The sequence below is a fragment of the Coenobita brevimanus genome, chromosome 110 (genome assembly GCF_032717465.1).
Source record: "Coenobita brevimanus isolate Jiangsu-jjx chromosome 110, ASM3271746v2, whole genome shotgun sequence".
In the NCBI taxonomy this organism is placed as follows: domain Eukaryota; kingdom Metazoa; phylum Arthropoda; class Malacostraca; order Decapoda; family Coenobitidae; genus Coenobita; species Coenobita brevimanus.
In genome coordinates, this window is record NC_137063.1 from 44,102,346 (window position 1) to 44,125,026 (window position 22,681).

General features: G+C 41.0%; 1 protein-coding gene and 1 non-coding gene across 12 annotated transcripts in view; both read left to right on the forward strand.

The window, feature by feature from the left end:
• slo (calcium-activated potassium channel slo) overlaps nt 1-22,681 on the forward strand; it is a 743,408-nt gene that overhangs the window by 560,933 nt on the left and 159,794 nt on the right. For all 11 annotated transcript variants that reach the window (XM_080286162.1, XM_080286163.1, XM_080286164.1 and 8 more), the window contains exons 12-13: nt 12,839-12,951; nt 13,564-13,719. In XM_080286162.1, the coding sequence (XP_080142288.1) occupies nt 12,839-12,951; nt 13,564-13,719 (269 nt within the window). The remainder of the gene's footprint in view (nt 1-12,838; nt 12,952-13,563; nt 13,720-22,681) is intronic.
• Nucleotides 22,005-22,123, forward strand: LOC145417678 (5S ribosomal RNA). Its single transcript, XR_013900542.1, has one exon. It is a non-coding gene; the product is annotated as a 5S ribosomal RNA (ribosomal RNA).

The window sequence follows — 22,681 nt, forward strand, 5'->3', positions numbered from 1 at the left end:
CCCATAAGTAATCCGAAAAATACAAGACTATCAGGAAGAAGATCGAAGAATGTGGAACTGAACGCTAACTTGTGAGAGAACATGGATGGAAGTAATTTTTTTTTCTGGTTAGCAAACATTTTCATTCAGTTTTGTCCCCTAAAACTGCGAAACTCATATGACTGTGAGGTAAAGTCAGTGAGATGCGAGAAAGGATTTTATAGCCGTATGCTCAGTCGGTCCGAAACGTGTTGGGAAGCACGAATTCGAACGAAAATGTGGAACTGAACACTAACTTACGAGAACCCATGGATGAAAGTTTTTTTTTTTTTTAATTAGGAAACATTTTCGTTCCATTTCGTCCCCTATAACTGTGAAACCCAGTATGAGTGTGGGGTAGAATTAGACGAGGCGCAAGAAAGGACATAACCGTATGCTCAGTTAGTTGGAAATGTGTTGGGAAGCACTAAATCGAACGAAGAATGTAGAACTGAAAGCTAATTTACAAGAACACATCCCGTCCGATCAGCGAAGTTAAGCAACGTTGGGTCTGGTTAGTACTTGGATGGGTGACCGCCTGGGAACACCAGATGCTGTTGGCATCCCTACGTGTCAAGTGAGGTTGGTGGAGGATTAGTGCCCCTCCCTGTAAAACAATTAACTCTAAGCCCTTGGCCACCCCGTTTGGGATACATGGCGTCTGGCAATGAATGAATGAATGAAACATGGATAAAAGAGTAACTTTTTGTCTAGCAAACATTTTCATTCCATTTCCTCCCTTAAAACTGCAAAACCCATTATGAGTGGGTAAGAACTAGGCGAGGCATCAGAAAGGACTGATAACCACATGCCCAGTTGGTCCGAAATGTGTTGGGCAGCATGAAATTGAATGAAGAATGTGGAACTGAACCCTAACTCACGAGAACACATGGATTTTTTTTTTTTTTCCCCCTGATTAGCATACATTTTCGTTCCATTTCGTCCCCTGAAATTGCGAAACCCATAAATTTTGTCTAACCATTTGGCCTTGAGTGTGCCCATGAAGCATATTTCCATTCTGTATGCGTATTCATCTCACCACCGGGAACCCTCAGCCAGGAACGATGCTCGCCCAGTTGTTTCAAAACTAACCATAGGTTTTTCTCAAAAATATGCTCAGTGTGTTTCCCAGGCAAAATTTTTTCTACCTGACACCTAACCTATCCCACTAGGGCTGCTTGGCTTAGGTGGCTGGGTGTGGTATTGAGATCAATACCCATACAGAATGGAACTATGTGCCCAGGAAAAGTACCCAGAGTTTAGAGGGTGACATCATCGCGCGCAACTTTCAAATTTAGTCGCCAGGCCAGCTGACTTCTCGCGTGAGCTTGAGTTTTTCCACGTGTTGACATGACTTGTCTCATTATGCTGACCGTGTTAGAACAAAAACGTGTTACTCAACCACGTGTTACTCAAGGTTTGAGTGTATATATATATATATATATATATATAGATGTAAATTATATTTTCCTTGTGTATTGAAATTGACCATGGCTTGCTGGTAAATTAGGAAAAAGTATGATAAGTAAGGGATGTAACTTGTTCATTAACCAGATAAATAACACATTTGTCCAGCTGATGCACACAAATAGTTACCATTGCAACAGTCTGTCCTTATTACTTGTGACAGTTTGTCTTCATTAGAAGGAAGTTTGTTCAGTAAATCAGAAGTCCACTTAACACATTCACCCCAGGAATATAGTTTGTATTGTTTTCTGGCATTGCCAGATACCTTTTTTCATGCTATGAGAAGCCCTGTGGAGTGATGGGGTTAGAAATAATTTTCTTCAACCCCATGAACTGAAGGGTGTATTTTGTTTTTTATTTTGGCTAACCATTCAATCATCCATCATGCACTCTCTTAATTTTTGTTTTTATCAAGACCATAGAGCCTCCAGTGGTCAAGTTGGTAGCATGTGTCCTCCTAATGTGATGCAGTTCCACCTAGATTGGACTTTTAAAAAGGTGCATTAGTACATCTTTTCATACTTTCACACTTACTTTCATCATGTCAGAGTTCCATGGATGGCATATATGTGTTCTCTTACAAACAGCCATTCCATTGTGACAAATCCACTTACGCTTTTTGTACTTTTTCTACACTCCATAAGCCTTTCACACTTACATCAGCGTGTGAAGCAGTGGGTGGAAGCAGGGCACACCTCCAATAAGAGAAGTTAGTGTTCCATGATCCTACATATCAATTGCCCTTCAGTCCCCATAAAACTAAGATTCAGTGTGTAAAACAGCTGCCAGCCAGTGAACAGGCACATGCAAGCTGGCAGCTACATTCCATACGTAGATTAGGAGTGTAAAGACCAAAGATTTGATTATCTCTAGTAAGTTTGTTTTCATTTGAGGGAATGGATCACATTCTTAACTTCATTACCAATTTGTGGTGATATAAAATTTGATGAGCTATATTTATGAGGTTGGAATGCATCCCCTTGGTCAAGTCAGCACTCCTATCTGATTACATTTGGCCATCAACTGTGCTGAAAGGGTTTACAGATGTTTGCCAGGTTAAAGTAAATGCAATATAGTCCAGATTTGAGGGTGAGGGTGCACCAGACATTTTATTGCAACTTAGAAGAAACCTTGCTGGGTGGAGGGATGAATAAAGATTATATTGTACTGTAGTACAGTACAGAGGTGATTAAGTCAGAATATTGAAAATCAGATCAGTAAAACCACACTATAACAGACTAACTGGGGCCCAAGCCATTTTGAAAAAAAGTGAAAGTCTGATAAAAGTGACATCTGGACTTACCCCTGCTAACCCAGGGAAGGTGGGAGAATGGGAAAGGTTACAACCAGGAGTGGAGGAAGGTGGGAAGGGAGACAAATGGAGTGGGGGGGGCGAAGGGAAGGGCAGGGGGATGGGGAGGGAGACAAGCAGGAGTGGGGGAGGGTGGAGGGACAGGGAGGGAGACAAGATAGCCAAACTGCCCTGCTACACCCCCCCCCCATCTCACTCACTTGCTCACTCACTCATTCTCTCACTCATCACTCACTCACTCATTCTCACACATATATGAAAAGATATGACAAATATGCCTCATCCAGTGGAGTTCAGTTTGATAGGAATTGTCTGTTGTCATAGTCGATTAAGTCACACCCAGTTGAGTCTAAATTGATAGGTGTAATTTGTTGTCATAGTTGAGAGGAATAGTTTGTTGTTGTTATGGTCGATTAAATTGCATCTCGTTGAGTCCAAATTGGGAGGTATGCTTGGTTTATGTTATAGCCAATTTTAATCTGCTACAGAGCCAGGGGGGATCCAGTGAGCACTCTGCTGTCAGTGGCCCAGGGATACCATTGTCTCCATGGCAGTATCAAATAATTCCCTTGTAAGACTATATCTCTACTTTTAGATGTTTGAAGGAGCTACAGTGATACTTTTTTTTAATGTCTTACATATTTCTGTTTTGAAAAATCCTTGACTGAGAAATTTTCTTCTGATCTGTTGGATTCTTGTAATAAAGTTTTCCAAATTTGTGCTTGCGTTTGCGACCTGTAGCAATTGAGACGTGCATAGTTCCATACACCATATACTGGAACTCTAGGTATGTTTCCTGACAAATTTGGGTATGATACAGTTTCAAAATTATATTAATCTCTTTTATCATAGAGTTTTTGTTGATATTATTTTGTTTTCTATTTTGATATTTATTTCCAAAAAACTTGCTTGGCAGTTGTCGGTGTTTTCTTTATTTAATACTAGTGCTTCCGGATATATTTCTTTTAACCTTCCATTCATTTCTCCATCATTGTTTAAAGATATTAAATCATCATTGAATAATCTAGTTTTGTTTGCCACTGAATATTGAACTTTTGGTATTTGTTCTATCCATTTGAATTCATAACTATATAAGAATAGATTTATAATGAATGGGATTGATGCTGTTCCCATGGGTATTCCTATACACTGCTTGAAAACCACATTTCCTCAAGAGAAGAAGCAGTTTTCTACCAGGTAATTTGTCATGCCTATTATTTAACAGTTATCTACTGGGTAATTTGTCATACCTATTATTTAGCAGTTTTCTGCCGGGTAATTTGTCATATCTATTATTTTATCCTCTAAGAATGTCAGGTTTTTGCCCCTCTCTTATTTACCCAGCATCCTTTGTGTTCACTTACTGCGATCAAATTTATATTCAATCTTTTGAAGGCAACTTGCACTGTCCATTCCAACTTCATTTTTATATCCTCGTATTCGATCTTCGTGTATATCGTTGAAAAATCATATGTTGCTATATTTCTTGAATTTCTTTTGTGATTGATGGAATCAGTATCCTTCACACACACACACACACACACACACACACACACACACACACACACACACACACACACACACACAACGAAACAGCCAATGAAGAGATTAAGAATTTGAAGCGGGAAAATGTTGAACTGAGGAGGAAACTTGAAGAGAGTACTAATAAAACGGAGAAGGTGAGTAATGTACTAGAAGAACACAAGGCAAAGTGGGCACACGTAGAGGAAGAACAGAAAGAAGTGGTCAGCTTAAGAGAGATCATCCAGGAAGAAAGGGAAATGAACAAGAAAGAAATGGAAGAAAATGTAGTGAAAATACTGAAGAAAAAAGAGAAAATAGTGAGAGAAACTGTAGAAAGGAACAGATGTGTGATAGTATTTGGAAACAGGGAAGAGGAAGAAAAGGTTAGGTTCGCAAGACTCGAGAGAGACACGAACATGGTGAGAGGAATATTAGGCAAGATTGACCCCGAAGGAAACAAGTGGGTAAAAGAAATTGAGGAAGTAAGGAGGATAGGGCCTTATAAGAAAGGGGAAACAAGACCAATGAGAGTCAAGTTTACATCAGAAAGTGTAATAAATGAGATACTTAAAGTGACCTGGAAATTAAGCAAAGAGGCGGGGATGGAAAATATTATAATAAGAAAAGATCTGAATGAAGAAGAAAGAGAAGCTTTAAAATCATTAAAGGAAGAAGTAAAGGAAAAAAATGATAAGAGGACAGAGGAAGAACGTAATACTTTTTTTTGGAGAGTATTGGATATGAAAGTAAGGAAATGGTATTTAAGGAAATAGAAGTGAAGGAAATTAGGGGGATGGTTGTGAAAGATCAGAAGTTGAGGAAGTGGTACGGACAGAGAGTAGGAGAGAAGAGGGTATTAATAATGTCAAAAATAATTTGAAGGTGATATATACTAATGTTGATGGTTTCATATCGACAAGGATCGAAATTAATGATTTCTTGAGAGAACATGAACCTGATGTCATGTGCTTTGTAGAGACCAAATTAAGAGAAGATATTGATGTTCATTTGGGAGATGGTAAATACAAACTGTGGAGAAAAGACAGAAAAGAAAAAAAGGGAGGAGGAGTGATGATAGCAGTGAAGAACAACATAAATGTAGATACTGTGGAAATGGGAGAAGGCAGGGCTGAAGTGATATATATGAAATTAGAAACTGGAGAGAATGTTAAGAGAGATATGGCGGTAGTGTATGTTCCCCCAAAGACGAGAGCATGGAAGGATGACGAATACCATGAGATGTTGTCAGATATGGCTAGCTACTTGCAAAAAATAATTGAGAAAAGCAATAATATAATTTTGGTGGGTGACTTTAATTGTAAAGAGGTGAACTGGGAGGAATGGTACTCGGGAGGCGGCGAGGATTCGTGGGGTACTATGTTATTAAATATAATAATGAATAATGTGATGACGCAGTGGGTCAAAGAAGAGACACGGTTTCGAGGTGAGGACACACCAGCAAGGTTAGATTTACTGTTCACCAAAGAACCTGATGTAATAGAATCATTGGAATATCTCTGTCCTTTGGGAAAAAGTGATCACGTGGTCATTGAGTTCCAGATGTTAATAGGAAACGTCGAGCCAAGAGACGAGCTTCATAGACAGGGAAGATACAACTTTGGCAAAGCAAATTTTACAGGATTGAGAAACTTTTTTGAAAATGCGGATTGGAGAAAATTCAGAGAAACAAGAGAGATACAGAGGAAGTGGGATATCTTTCTAGACCTCTATAATTTGGGAGTGGAAAAATTTGTACCAAGAGTAAGAGGGAAAGAAAACAGGAAAAAGGAGTGGTTTAATAGAAGGTGTATGATAGCCAAAAAAGAGAGAGATAAGGCGTGGAACAATTGGAGAAAGAGAGGTAACGACAGAACAAAGGAAGAATATAAAAGAACAAGAAAAGAATACACAAGAATACGTAGGGAAGAAGAAAGGAATTTTGAAAAAGGTATAATTGACAAATGCAAGGATGAACCCAAACTGTTTTATAGATTTGTTAATGGCAAACTGAAACAAAAGGAAGGAATCACCAAGCTGAAAGTAGATGGAGAGGTCTTTAATGATGCGGCAATGCAAGCAGAAATAATGAACAAACGTTTCCAGTCAGTTTTCACTAAAGAAAAGGAGCTTGTGGAAGGGGAGGGAGTGATTAGAAATGTTCCGGTGATGAAAGATATAAAAGTGGAGGTGCAGGAAGTGTATAAATTACTGGAAACTCAAGATGTAAGGAAAGCCCCAGGACCTGATGGAATTTCTAATTGGGTACTGAAGGAATGCAGAGAACAACTGGCGGATAAAATTCACAGCTTAATTGTATGCTCACTGGAAGAGGGGAAAGTGCCAAAAGAATGGAAGAGGGCAAATGTGGTACCAATTTACAAGGGAGGAAACAGGGAAGAACCCCTGAATTATAGACCAGTGTCTCTAACCAGCATGGTCGCAAAATTGTGTGAGAGAATCCTGAAAGACAGATGGATAAAATATCTGGAAGAGATGAATATTTTGGCTGAATGTCAGTTTGGATTCAGAAGTGGAAGGTCATGTGTTTCAAACTTGTTGAGCTTTTACTCAAGAGCGATTGATGCGGTACAGGAGAGAGATGGTTGGGTGGATTGTGTGTACTTAGACTTAGAGAAGGCCTTTGACAAGGTACCTCATAAGAGACTAATGTGGAAACTAGAATATATAGGAGGACTAAAGGGGAAACTTCTGGAATGGATGAGAGACTTTTTGAGAGACAGACAAATGAGGACAGTAATAAAGGAAAAGATGTCTGGATGGAGGGAAGTAACAAGTGGAGTCCCTCAAGGCTCAGTGTTGGCGCCAGTAATGTTCCTGATTTATGTAAATGATATGGTAGATGGAGTGAACAGTTATGCGAGTCTGTTTGCTGATGATGTAAAGATCTTGAGGAAGATAGAGGTTGAGGAGGATTGTAAAATACTGCAGGAGGATTTGGATAGGATACACAATTGGAGCCGGACGTGGGAAATGAAATTTAATGTAAAGAAATGTAAAATATTGGAAATGGGTAAAAGTACCAGGAGACCATCACTGAATTATTTTTTGGGTAATGAATTAATCACAAAAAGGAGAGAAGAGAAAGATTTGGGAGTGCTGGTCCAAGATAGTTTGTCACCAGAAAAGCACATTAACAAGATAGTTGGAGAGACTTATAAGCTCTTGACTAACATAAGAGTAGCATTTCATTATATGGATGAGGAAATGATGAAAAAATTGATAGTGGCCATGATCCGCCCCAGGTTAGAATATGCAGCGGTAGTGTGGTCCCCACACAAAAAGAAAGATATAAACAAGATTGAGAGAATACAAAGAACAGCAACCAAGATGGTCCCCAGTCTGACAGACCTGTCATACAGAGAGAGGCTGGAAAAACTGGATTTGCCTTCGTTAGAGGAAAGGAGAAAGAGGGGAGACATGATTGCGGTGTTCAGGACCATGGTGGGAGTAGATAAAATTGACAAAGAAGATCTGTTTGTATGGGATAAGAGAGCAACAAGAGGACATGGAATGAAATTGAAAAAGTCAAGCTGTTTGAAGGATATCAAGAAATATAGCTTTCCTTACAGAAGTATAGACTTATGGAATAGCCTGGACAAAGAGATCGTCCAGTCTAAAAACATAAACGAGTTTAAAGTTAAATTCGACTTATTGAGAAACAGCGACGGAAACCCACGAGCATAGTACATTCCGTGTATATCACAATTAGGTATATTCTTAAATATTTGGAACGACTTAGACAAAGAGGTGGTGCATGAGAAAAACATTCATGTGTGTAAAGGTAGACTTGATAAATGTGGATATGGAGACAGGACAACACGAGCATTGCTCAATTCCTGTATACTACAAATAGGTAAATACAAATAGGTAAATACACACACACACACACACACACACAAAGGAGAGAGACAGGCAACATGATTGAAGTGTTCAGGACCAGGATGGGAGTAGAAAAAATTGACAGAGAAGATCTGTTTGTATAGGATGGGTTAGTCACAAGAGAACACAGAATGAAACTAAAAAAGCCAAGTTGCTTGAAGGATATCAAGAACTATAGTCTTCCATATAGATACATAGACCTGTGGAATAGCCTGAACAAAGAGATCATCCAGTCTAAAAACTTAACTCTTAAAAGATGGATGTTAAAAGATGGATGTCCACACATGCTGTCTGAGGATGCTAGGGCCAAAAAGATGGGTGTCCGCATTTGCGGTCACGCCCTCCTCCCAACCGTGCACCTCCACCCTGTCCTCACAATCCCATACCACAACACCCACACATCATCACCCCCCACCCCATCCACCCCCCCACTGTCCCTAACCACCCTGCATCCACCCACTGCCCCCCAACCAACCCACACCCACCCCCACCCAACACCCACTCCTCCACCACCCTCCCACCACCACCTCTGCCTCCACCCCTCTATCTTCCCCCCACCACCCCTCACCCACACCCCCCAGCCCTCCATATGCCATACCCCCAACAACTCCCCACCCCCACAACTCCTCTACCCCACAACACCTCTACCCCCCACAATCCCCTCACCACCCCCACCCATGCACAAACCATCCCACCACCCCCTACCTCTACCCCCACCCCCCAAACTACCCCCATCACCACCCCCACCACCAACCACCACCCCCATCCCCCACACCGCCCTACGACCCCCAACCACCTCCCCACAAACCCCCAACTATATCACACCTGCCGATTATGTCCGTCCTGAGCATATGTCAGAACATTCTGATGCCCGTCTTTTAGGGGTTAAATGAGTTCAAAGCTAAATTTGACATACCAAGAAACAGAGACAGGACCCCATGAGCATAGCTCATTTTCTGTACAGTACATCACAACTAGGTAAACTAGGTAAATATGCACACACACACACACACACACACACACACACACACACACACACACACACACACACACACACACACACACACACAATCCATCACGGACGAGGGAATCACTTATACACAAGAGAAAGATATTTGTGAAGCACTAAATAAGAATTTCCAATTAGTTTTTACAGAAGAAAAAAATTTTGAGAGGGAATATGTGGAACACTCATGTCCACACATACTACCAGATATACAAATAGCAGAAAAAGTAATACAAGAGGAGTTAAGTAGATTATACAGAGGAAAAGCAAGTGGTCTTGATGAAATTTCATGTTGGGTGTTACGAGAATGTGCAAAGGAGTTAAGTAAACCATTATTTTTAATTTTCAAGAAATCCTTGAGTCAAGGGAAACTACCTGATATTTGGAAAAAAGCAAATATAGTCCCCTTATTCAAGAAAGGAAATAGACAAAATCCTCTCAGCTACCGACCAGTATCACTGACCAGTGTTGTAAGCAAGGTATTAGAAAAATTTATAAGAAAAGCTTGGGTAAATCATCTAGAAGAACACAGTATGATAACAGAAAGACAGTTTGGTTTCAGAAAAGGAAAATCATGTGTTACTAATCTGTTGAGCTACTATGACAGAGTAACAAACACAATACAGGAAAGGGAAGGATGGGTGGACAGTATCTATTTAGATTTCAAGAAAGCTTTTGACACAGTACCACACCAAAGACTTTTATGGAAACTGTACCATCAAGGAGGAATTCGAGGCAAACTGTTTTGTTGGATGCAAGACTTTCTCATAAAAAGAGAAATGAGGACAGTACTAAGAGGAAACTACTCATCATGGAAAGAAGTGACTAGTGGAGTACCACAGGGTTCGGTGCTGGCACCAATCATGTTTCTAGTGTACATAAATGATATAAACAGTAACACTGGAAATGAGAGCTATCTGAATATGTTTGCAGATGATGCAAAAATACAAAGGAGAATTACTAGCACAGACTCTTGTAGGGAGCTACAAGAAGAATTAAATAAACTCCATGAATGGAGTAGTACATGGCAAATGGAATTCAATGTGGACAAGTGTCATGTAATCAGGTTTGGTAAAAGTGGAAAAAGACCTGATGGGGATTATAAGTTAGGAAATAAAACCCTATACACATCAGAAAGAGAGAAAGACCTAGGTGTGATTATGAATAACAGACTATCTCCGGCTGACCACATCAGCGAGAAGGTACAGAACATGCATACACTGCTTGCAAATATGAGAATAGCATTCACATACATAAATGAAGACATGCTAAGATGGATAATAACATCATTCATTAGACCAACTCTGGAATATGCATCAATAGTCTGGAGTCCTCATCTCAAAAAGCATATAGACAAGATTGAAAAAGTTCAAAGGGCCGCTATAAGATGGATACCAAGCTTAAGGGACCTAAGCTACGAAGAAAGACTAAATAAACTGAATCTACCAACACTACAGGAGAGAAGGAAAAGAGGTGACATGATAATGCTGTATAAGTGCATATCAGGAAAGGAGAAAATAGACATAAATGATTACTTAACATATGGAGAAGCATCAGCAAGAGGACACTGCAAAAAACTGCATAAGAAGAGAGGTGATAAAGACGTAAGGAAATTTGGTTTCCCAAACAGAGCAATTGATCAATGGAATGCACTTCCGAATGAAATAGTGTGTGCCAAAACAATTCACAAATTTAAGGATATGTACGATAAATATGGTCTAAGACACGGGACAGTACGAGCTTGACTCATTCCTGTAAAGATACAATTAGGTAAGAACAATTAGGTAAGAACACACACACACACACACACACACACACATATATATATATATATATCCCCTCCTTTTCTTGGGGGATGATAATTGGGTGAGGAAGGTGAGAAGTGTTAATATTGGGGGTGGGGTTACGAAGGGTAGACTGAGAAAGACATGGGACGAGGTCATTAAGAGAGACCTCAGGGTTAAGGGACTGAACAGGGAGGCTGCAATGGATTGTGCAGCATGGAGAGCTGCCATTAGGTGACCAAGGCCGACGCATGCAAGCATGTTGGAGCCTTTAAAAACGAAACGAACTCCAACCCCACCTCCCCCATCCCTCCATCCCCCACCACACTCAACGATTTTTTTTTCTTGTTCTTTTTTTTAGCGACTTACTCATTGGTCCTATCAAAATTACGAAAACACCACAAGAAGGCTCATGAAATTCTGCAGCTAGACGTATACTTTGCTCGTGCATGGTGTGGGCAAAATTTTGGACTAGGATGTTGGGAAGTTATTTGAAGCAATTTTTACACTTGAACAAGTTTATTCTCACTGTATTTCTGTACATTTATTCATCAGTTTTGTGTGATTTATTAGCTTATCATATAGTAGAAACACCACCAAAGATGGTGGTATAAAATTTATGTCAATATAACCAATTTCCTGGGGGCAAATTTGGTTGTGGAAATTGTTTTTCTTTGTGCCTGGGCAGAAGCTCCTATAGCTGGGATGGAGGAGGGATGATGGGAGAAGGGAGGGGATGGAGGGAGGACTGGGGGAGCTGCATACACCACCACATCTGCCTGCCAGTGTGCTCATTTCTAACCTAGGGAGAGGGGAAGCACTTAGAAAATACTTTATTTTGACAATTTTAAACACTTTTCAAATATTATACTGTACACTTTATGCACCTTATTATTTATGATCTTACAAACTGAAGATTTTCACTTTGTCTGTATATTTCACTTATCACTCATCTCCTTCGGACTTTTCCTGATATATAAGAATTTAGTCTGGTCAGTTCCTCAATTCCGATAAAAGCGAATTCCAGTACAGTATATTGAAGTTCATTATAGCGAGGATTTACTGTAGTTGTGGGTTTTATGTACGGTCATCCCGCAGACTATGTGGCAGCCATATTTTAGGAAGTTTCCATATTAGCAAAAACCTCCATAAGTGAACATTGGTAAGCCATTATAAAGACTGACACTCAGCCAGTCACGATTTTCTCATGTGTACCAGAATTACCCTAAATACTGTACGTCACCGTAATGCACAACGTGGAAGCGTACAGCACACCTAACATAAAACACTTAATACATCATAGGGTGACCACTCAGTGAATGAAACTGATCTTAATTAGATTTAAGTACAGTATAAGTAAAGATTATCTAGTTTGAAGTACTATACGTTAAGTGCAGTATATATTACGAGATATGAATCTGTGACCTTGGTTCTCAGTTGCTTACTTCATCCACTTGTAGATATGTAGTGTCATTGTCTGATCCCTTATTGGGTTTATTGAAAATTTGCAAATTTATCTTTTATGGTAGAAGCATTCATAGAATACTAGCATGTGCAACAAATATAGTAAGTGCCTTACCCATGCCAAAACTTCAAAACCCTGGGTAAGAAAATATGTCAGGTTTTAGTGCTTGGTGGAACTTCAGACTGAATAAGACTACCATTTGTGTTGTGGGACTTTCTACTAAAATTGTTGAATAGTTTAGCATGATTTTTTTCCCCTCTGCTCTCCCAGACTAAATACTGTACACTATTTCCTGACCTTAGCATGCAGTGTGAGCTTTACTGACTTTGCCATATCCGCTGTTCTCTCCCTTTTCCCACCAGTCACCAGACACACAGGCGTGGCAGAATGACTACCTTTGTGGCACTGGCTGTGAGATGTATACAGAGACGCTATCACCAAGCTTTGTGGGTATGAGCTTCCCACAGGCATCAGAGTAAGTCAGTGCAGATTTGGAGGAGGGAAATATATATTCACTGTGGGTTAACTTTGTGTGTAAATGTGGAGAGGTAGAGCTCATTTTGACAGTAAGTGCATATATTAGAAATTACAGCACATAATGTACAGTATGTAAAAATAAATATTTGTATGTATATTACCATAATTTACTTTGCAGAAAAAGAAGTACCGTAAGTGGAATTTAAATGTTATGCAATGTGAGATGAAGGTCATTTGAATATGATATCTGTATGAAATTATTTATGGTGCATTATGTAATGATAAAGCAAATAATGCTCATTTTGATTATTTTTAGTAATTTATAGTAACACACTGGTGATTAGTGAAACAGGTTTTTAGTAGAAGGGATATGATAGACAAGGAAATTGAAGGAAGAAGATAATTTAGTGAAAGGGAGATGGTAAAGAAAACAATTGAAGGAAGCAAAAAATGTTAAGGGAAAGCTTATTTTTAACAAGGAGTTGAGGATTAAGCATTGAAATATGAAGTGACCACTAGATGAGAGCTTAGTAAGAGTAAAAGGTGATGAAGTGGGATAAAGTTTTTAAAATTACTCGCCACTCTAACTTCCCTTTTCACATCCTGGCAGATTGTGTTTCTCAAAGCTAAAACTACTGCTTCTGGCCATTGAGGTGAAGAATGAAGAGGGAACAGACAGTAAGATTGCTATCAACCCTAAGTCCACCAAGATTCAGCCTAATACTCAGGGTTTCTTCATTGCACAGTCAGCAGATGAGGTCAAGAGGTAGGCATTTGTAATGCATTAATGCAACATATCTCTCATCAGAGCACTGGATATGGAGGAACCATTAATTTATATAGACTAGCATCTTTCAGCATCCTGTGAAGTGTGTAATCACTCAGTCATACAATATGAGGTAAGGATTTTTTCCCCCTGAGGGTCAAGGAGCATGCATGCAGAGGAAATGGAGTGGTTTAGGGTTGTGAAACGAATATCCAATGTAGCAGAAAGACAAAGAAGGCATGAAAGGCAAAAATAAATTACTTGATTTGGTACAGTAAATTTATAATTTGGTGGATTGCAAGTGGAGAAGAGAGAAAAAGTGAGCAGATGGAGAGAACACTTTAAGGAATTGTTGAACATAGAGAATGAAAGTAATGTGAGTATAATTGGCTGGGGAATGGCTGGGAGAAGGAGGGATGTGAGAAGAGTGGAAGAAATCAGTATGATGGAAGTAGTAGAAGCAATGAAGACAGTCAAAATGGGGAAAGCCCCAGGAATTGATGGAATGTGTTGTGAAATGATGAGACATGGGGGAGTGATAGTAGTAGAATGGATGTGGAAGATGTGCAGATTGACCTGGGAGGAAGGTAGAGTCCCGGAGGATTGGAAGTCAGGTATAATTATTCCCCTGGGGGTAGGGGGGTTTCAAGAATACTCCCTCAGTATCCCTGCTTGTCGTACGAGGCGACTAAAAGGGTTGGTGGTGGGTTAGTGCCCCACCCCGTAAAAAGAACTAATTAAACAAGTGAATAAAGCGCCTCGGACAAGGACGGACCATACATTGACAACTAAGGAATGGACAAAGGACATTCTGAGGGTGGGAACGTGGAATGTGAGGGAAGTGAATGATGAAGTGAAAGAGAGAGAGAGATTGTTCAGGTGCTTGAGGATGCAAAAGTGGATATATGTGGATTGACTGAAACTAAATGGAAAGGTGAAAGTGTGAGAGAATGGGAATAGGGTTTAGGTATATGTGGAGAAGTTAATGAGAATTAGAGAGCAAGAGAGGGAGTATGTCTGATGATAAGCAAGAAGTGGAAGGAGAATATAAGAGAGTATGAAACAGTGGGTGCAAGGATTGTATGGGTGAGAATGAAAGTAGGTATACAAGCGTGGACGATTGTATGTGTGTATGCTCCGACAGAGGACCAAGTGGCAAGAGTGAAAGATGAGTTTTGGGCGAGAGTAGAAGCATGTATAGACAAATTTGAGAGGAGTGATAGAGTGCTTTTGATTGGAGACATGAAAGGCAAAGTTGGGAATGTACGAGTGGATGAAGTGGTTGGTCAGTGGGGTGTGCCAGCTGAAGTAGATGGGAATGGTAGTGCTTTGGTGGACATCTGTGCTGGTAAGGGGTTGGCTATAGCCAACACCTACTTTCGGCATAAAATGATCCACAGGTATACATGGAGAGTAATGAGGAGGATGGATGGTGAACTTGTTGAATGAAAGGCAATGATAGACTACGTGTGTGTGGATGAGCAAATGAGAAGACAAGTGTTGGATGCAAGCATGTGGAGAGGGTGGGGGAATGGAGTCTCGGACCATCACTTAGTGATGGCCAAGGTAAAGCTGCAAGGAAAATGGTTGAGGAGACGAAGGGGAAGACAGGAGGAAACAGCTCATGTGAGAAGAGTGGAGAATTTGCAAGATAGTGAGAAAATGGCAGAGTATAAGAGCATAGTGGAAGAAAGATTGGGAAGGTATGAGTTAGAGCAGATGGAAGGGGTGGAAGACATGTAAGATATTCATGGAAGAGATAGGTGCAGCGTGTGAGGTGGTTTGTGGAGTGAGGAGGAGATCCAAGGGTGTGCAAGGGACAGCATGGTGGAATGATGAGGTGAAACGAGCTGTGGAACAAAAGAAGAAGGCATATAGTGAATGCTTAGTGAGTAGAGGTAGGGGAGAAGATGAGAGAGAGAAGAGAGAGGTATATGTGAGCAGGAGAAGGGAGGTGAAGAGACTGGTGAAGGAGAGTAAGAAGAAAGTGGATGAAGAGTTTGGGAGGAATCTGAGTGTGAAATGGAGGGAGAGTAAGAAATTGTTTTGGAAGGAGGTAAAGAAAGTAAGGCAGTGTGAAAGGGGAAATAGTAGGGGAGTGAAAGATAGGAATAATAGATTGTTGGTGGAGAAGGGAGAGAAATTGAGGAAATGGAAGGAGCAGTTTGAGGATTTGTTGAATGTAGAGAGTGAGAGCAGTGTGAGTATAAGTGGTTGGGGAATGGCTGGGAGAAGAAGAGATGAGAGGAGGGAGGAAGAGATCAGTTGGGTGGAAGTAGTGGAAGCAATGAAGAAGATCAAGTTGGGAAAGGCCCCAGGAATTGATGGAGTGTGTGGTGAAATGCTGAGGTATGGGGGTGAGATTGTTGTGGAGTGGATATGGAAGTTGTGTAGATTGGCTTGGGAAGAGGGAAGGGTTCCAGAGTACTGGAAATCAGGTATAATTGTTCAATTATACAAAGGAAAAGGGGAGAGAGAAGTATGTGGTAACCATAGGGATATTTGCCTTCTTAGTGTGACTGGTAAAATATATGGTAGAATACTCATTGATAGGATTAGGCATATGACAGAGGAACTAGTTGGAGAAGAACAAGGGGGATTTAGGAAGGGAAAAGGGTGTGTAGATCAGATATTTGTTTTAAGATGTTTAGTGGACAAGTATCTAGAGAAGGGAAAGAAAGTGTATGCTGCCTTCATGGACTTGGAGAAAGCTTATGACAGAATAGTTAGGCAAGGAGTGTGGAAGGTATTACAAATATTTGGAGTGGAGGGGAAATTGTTGAGTGCTGTGAAGAGTATGTACAAAGGAGCTAGGGGTACGGTGCGAGTGGATGGTGAGCTGAGTGAGTTCTTTGATCTCAATGTGGGACTGAAACAGGGTTGTGTGATGTCTCCATGGCTGTTTAATATATACATGGATGGGGTTGTAAAGGAGGTGCAAGGTAGGGCAGTGTATGTGGGGGTGGCCCTAATGAATGAGGGTGAGATGTGGAAGATTCCGGTGTTGCTGTTTGCTGATGATACAGTATTGTTGAATGAAGATGAATGGGAGTTGCAAGGTTTGCAAGGTTTGGTGAATGAATTTGGGGCAGTGTGTAGGAGGAGGAATCTGAAAGTTAATGTAAACAAAAGTAAAGTTATGGTGTTTGAGAGGAACGAAGTCACAGAATGTACAGTGAGGCTGGATGGTGAGGATTTGGAGAATGTGAGTGCATTCAAGTACTTGGGTAGTGTGATGAGTAAGGATGGAACTTTGGGGGAAGAAGTGTGTGAAAGAGTACAGCAGGGAAGGAAGGTTGTTGGTTCACTGAAAGCAGTGATGAGAAATAGGGAGGTGAGTATGGAAGTTAAGAAGTCACCGCATGGTAGTATTGTGATCCCTACCCTAATGTATGAAAGCGAGGCGTGGACCTTGCAAGAGGGGAACAAGTCAAGAGTGAGAGCAGTGGAAATGAGTTACTTGAGAGGAGTATATGGAGTGACATGGAGGGACAGGTTGATGAATGAAGTAGTGAAGGAACATTATGGGGTGGATGTGGATGTGGTTGAGAAGATTAGGAGAAATACACTGAGGTGGTTTGGACATGTGGAGAGAATGGAGAATGAAAGACTGACTAAGAGGGTGTATGTAGGTGAGGTGGAGGGAGGGAGAGGGAGGGGTAGACCGAGGATGAGGTGGAGGGATGGAGTTGAGAGGTATATGGGGTAGGGGGGGTGAGTGGGGGGGAGGGTAGTCAAATGGTGGGTGACAGAGCGACTTGGAGGCGTTTTGTCTGCGGCCTCCCTTTGTGGGATTAGGATGTTGGGCTATAGATAGATAGATAGACAAAGGAAAAGGGGAAAAAGAAGTGTGTGGTAATCATAGGAGCATTTGCCTTCTTAGTGTAATAGGAAAGTTATATGGTAGATCCTTTTTGACAGAGTTAGGGAAATAACAGAGGAATTAGTTGGAGAAGAACAGGGAGCTTTTGGGAAGGAAAGAGGTTGTGTAGGTCACATATTTATTCATGGGTCTTTAGTGGAAAAGTTTCTAGAGAAGGGAAAGAAGTTGTATGTGGCCTTCATGGATTTGGAGAAAGCATATGACAAGATGAATATACAGAGAATATGTAAAGTATTAAGAATATATGGAGAGTAAATGGGAAGTTGGTGAACACCATGAAGAGTATGTATGAGGGTGCTAAGGCTGCAGTGCATGTGGATAGTGAACTGAGTGAATTTTTCTGTTTGAATGTTGGATTGAAACAGGGATATGTCATGTCCCCATGATTGTTCAGTCTGTATGTGAATGGGGTTATAAAAGGGGTGCAAGGTAGGGCAGTGGATAATGGAGCATCCCTAATGAGAGAGGGCAGTGTTTGGAAATTCCCTGTACTGTTTTGTTTCCAGATGATGTATTGTTAAGTGAAGACAGAGTTGAACTTCAAGGCTTGGTGAATGAGATTGGGAGAATGTGTAAGAAATCTGAAGGTGAATGTAGGGAAGAGTATAGTTATGGTCTTCAAGAGAAATGAAGCCATGGAATGTACAGTGAGGCTGGATGAGGAGGAAATGGAAAATGTGAGTGCATTTCATTACTTGGGTAGTGTGATGAGTAAGGATGGAAGTTTAGAGGATGAAGTGCTTGAAAGGGTACAGTAGGGAAGAAAGGTTCCTGGTTCTTTGAAAGCAGTGATAAGAAACTGGGAAGTGAGCATGGTAGTAAAAAAGCTGCTGCAAGACAGTATTGTGATACCAACCGTAATGTATGGAAGTGAAGCTTGGACCTTGTTGGAAGGACACAAGTCAAGAGATAAAGCGGTAGAAATGAGTTCTTTGAGAGGAGCATGTGGAGTTGCATGGAGAGAGAGAGACTGACAAATGAGGAAGTGAAAGAGCATTGTGGTGTGTAGGATGTGATAGGAAGCATTAGGAGAAATACAGTACACTGAGGTGGTCTGGCCTTGTGGAGAGGATGGAGAGCAAGAGACTGGCAAGGAGACTGGATGCGAGTGCAGTGGAGGGGGGGAGAGGGAGGGGGAGGAATGGAGTTGAGAGGTGTAAGAGAGAGGGGGGTGTGAGCTGGGAGCAGGGGAATGAAATGGCATTGGACAGGGCAACATGGAGGCAATTTGTTTGTGGCCACCCCTTATGGGATTGAGGCATCTGGCAATAGATAGATAGAAAGAAATTTATAATTGAGGGTAATTTAGTTTTTCAGGAAGGTTTAAAAGTGAATGTCTTGGTTGAATGTTGTGCCATGTTCTTTTACCACCATCACCATTTTTGAAGCTGTAGATCATTAGATATTTGGCACATTGAGTTTCTGTGAATACTCAGTGACTGGTTCCCAGATCCCTAGGGAAAAAAATGGGAAGATGAAAAACTAAATCAAGGGCCTGATAGCCTACTCTAAACAGTTTTTTCATCTCCTTGTACAGTATACAGTTTCTCATCTGTCGACATACCTCCACATGTCGTGCTATTCCTTTCTTGTTCATACCCTTGTAACACCTCACACATCTTTTAGTATTTCAAATGAGACATTCTTGATCTACGTAGATAAAAATATGAGTCAGATGTGTCTAGATATGGCAGATTTTAGGGGGGAAAAAAAAAAACTTCATTTGCTGGCTCAGAAAGTTTGGTATCTGAGCAGATGAGAATTCCATACTTGGCGCAGATTAGACTCCTTTATAACATGATCACTTCATAAGAAATGAATATCACATCAGTGTTAAAAAGTATGGACTAGTAACTCAAGACCATATGGCTTATCCTTTCCCAATTAATGTGTCCATGAAGTAAGATATGTTGGTGCCTAGTGCATCAGCATTTTGTTGTGATCCTTTTGTCATGATCCATGAATACCTATGTTGCCTCAGAAAAGGAAGAGAGGGAACATGTAGGAGGGAGGAAAGCTGAAAAGGAGGGACGACTACAACCTTCAGATCAACATTAGAGGTTTTCATTTTAAAGTCTGTCAATTTACTGGCCTCTCAGGGAATTAATGTCTAATTATATAAGCATTCCATCTGATGGAGAAGGTTAATGGAAAAGAAGTATGCAATCTTAGAATGGAAAGAAGGATTTTTGGTAGTAAAAGAAAAACAGAACCACGGGCTTATGCGGTGCGACAAATACTTAATCGGCACTGAATCAGCACTTTGAAATGGAAGATATTATAATTTTTGTCACCATACAGATTCATACACACAAAATTATCTGTGGTCCAGTCGAAAATTTGTGCTTAATCGTTTTCGTTCGTTTTTGTTTTTAAAGGCTCCAACATGCTTGCATGTGTCGGCCTTGGTCACCTAATGGCGGCTCTCCATGCTGCACGATCCATTGCAGCCTCCCTGTTCAGTCCCTTAACCCTAAGGTCACACTTAATGACCTCGTCCCATGTCTTTCTCGGTCTACCCCTCATAACCCCACCCCCAATATTAACACTTCTCACCTTCCTCACCCAACTATCATCCCCCATCCTCTCCACATGTCCAAACCACCTCAATCTACCTCTCCTCATCACAACACCAATACACTCCAGTCCCATCCTACCTCTCAACTCTTCCATTGTAAACCCAGCCCCTCCAGGCCTTGGACGCAGGGACGCACTGCACATCCACCTAATCATTGTCATTTCTGTACGTCTGAGCCGGCGAATGTCTTCCTCCTTCACTGCCCAGGTCTCACTGCCATACAGCATTACACTCCTAACACACGCTGCATACAAAGACCCCTTAGCACGTAGGGAGAGCCCCCTCAATGTCAGGAGAGGCAAGAGCTCCCTGAACTTCTTCCAACCACTTCTCACCCTAGCCACAGAGCTAGCTCCAGCCCCACCTCCAGCACACAACATGTCTCCTAAATAACAAAACTCTTCCACACACTCAAGAGATTCACCAGCAAGTTCAATTCTTTCACGTCTGACGATCTCCACCTGCTCACCCCGGCACGCCGTACACATAAAATCAGCATTATCTTGCAGTCTACCTCTGATACCACTACATCTCTTATGCACCCATTTATCACACACACCGCACAAGATGGAATTACTTCCCACGCCCTTGTGGCAAACTGCACATGGCCACTCTCCCTCGTCTTTGACAGTACCGCCACCAACCGTAGATATCATCACTTTTGTTTTATCTGCATTTACCCTTAAACCCTTTTGCCCCATACCATCTCTCCACTTCCTAAACCTTTCCTCCGCCTCCCATTCATTTTCTGCAATCAACACCAAATCATCAGCATACAACAACTCCCACGGGAGTCCGTTTCTAAAGTCACGTGAAAGGGCTTCAAGTACCATGATAAACAACATGGGACTCAAGACTGACCCCTGATGCACACCAACATTCACGGAAAACTCATCACTCAAATCTCCATTCACTCTCACCTGGGTGTGAGCACCCACATACATGGCCATAACCACCCTAACCAGCCACTCCTCCAAGCCAAGCTTTCTCATTGCCCACTTCACCACCTCTCTAGGGACTCTGTCAAAGGCCTTTTCCAAATCAACAAAAACAAAATAAAGATCCCTTCTCCTACCAATATATTTTTCCTGAAGCTGTCGAACAATGAATATGGCATCAGTGGTCCCCCTACCTGGCATAAACCCAAACTGCATCTCATCAATATTCACTCTTTCTCTAATCATACCTTCTAAAACTCTCTCCATTACCTTCATTATCTGATCTAAAAGCTTTATACCTCTATAATTCCCTCTTTCCAGGGCATCACCCTTCCCTTTATACACATTTACAATTACACTCTTCAGCCAATCATCTGGGACAACACACTCATAAATAATCCTATTTATCAGGTCAGTGACTAAACTCACCCCTATATCGCCTGAGGCCTTCAACATATAACTTCTAATAAAAAAAGTCAGGTGTCAGAGCTACAACTTCCTAAAGTTAGCGGATATTCACCCTTCTGATCGTCAACACATATTGACAGACTTCCAGTTTGCATAAATATTGATTTAAAACTCAGATAAATGTACAGTATTTGCATTGCATGAGGTGAAACACTTCTGCTAACTGTAGCAAATTTTTGCTCTGAAACCTTATTTTTTATTACCCTCTCAAACTCTTTCAATGCAACTTGTGTCCAGCCACTTCTGAGTGCAGCATGACCCCCACGGGCTGGCCTATACCTTACATGCCACACACCCCTCACTCAGGGATGTTTCCATTCAACTTTCTCCCCTGCCCTTCTTTATAAATGTATTGTTATAAAATTGCTGCATGTTATAAATGAATAAATAATATTCCTAATGAATGAAAAAAAAAAAAAATAACGGCCATACCACGTTGAGTACACCGCTTCCCGTCCGATCAGCGAAGTTAAGCAACGTTGGGTCTGGTTAGTACTTGGATGGGTGACCGCCTGGGAACACCAGATGCTGTTGGCATCCCTACGTGTCAAGTGGGGTTGGTGGAGGATTAGTGCCCCTCCCTGTAAAACAGTTAACTCTAAGCCCTTGGCCACCCCGTGTGGGATACATGGCGTCTGGCAATGGATGGATGGGAAAATACCATATTTTATCGTTCACTCATCTATTCAATGCTGATTTCTCACAGACATGTAAACATTTTGTCAATGCTTGTTGAGAAAAAGTTGTAGAGCATTTACTTGTGATGATTTTCATAAAAATGGCACTTCTAGCTCTATTAAAAAGATTTTTTTGGCATACAGAACAGAAATACAGTATCTTATGGTCTGTGACAACACCCAGCCACTCTACAGTAGTAGCGGCTGGCTCAACATTGTAAAATGTTTCCAGTCATTTCATTCTCCTGTCCATATTTGTAACTATATTGTTTTGAAATTACTACATGTTATAAATGAATAAATAATCTTCCTAATGAAAAAAACGAAAAGAAGAAATAAGTTACCCTATTTTTTTGTTCATTCATTTATTCAATGCTGGTTTTTTAGAGATATATACAGTATAAACATTTCAGCACTC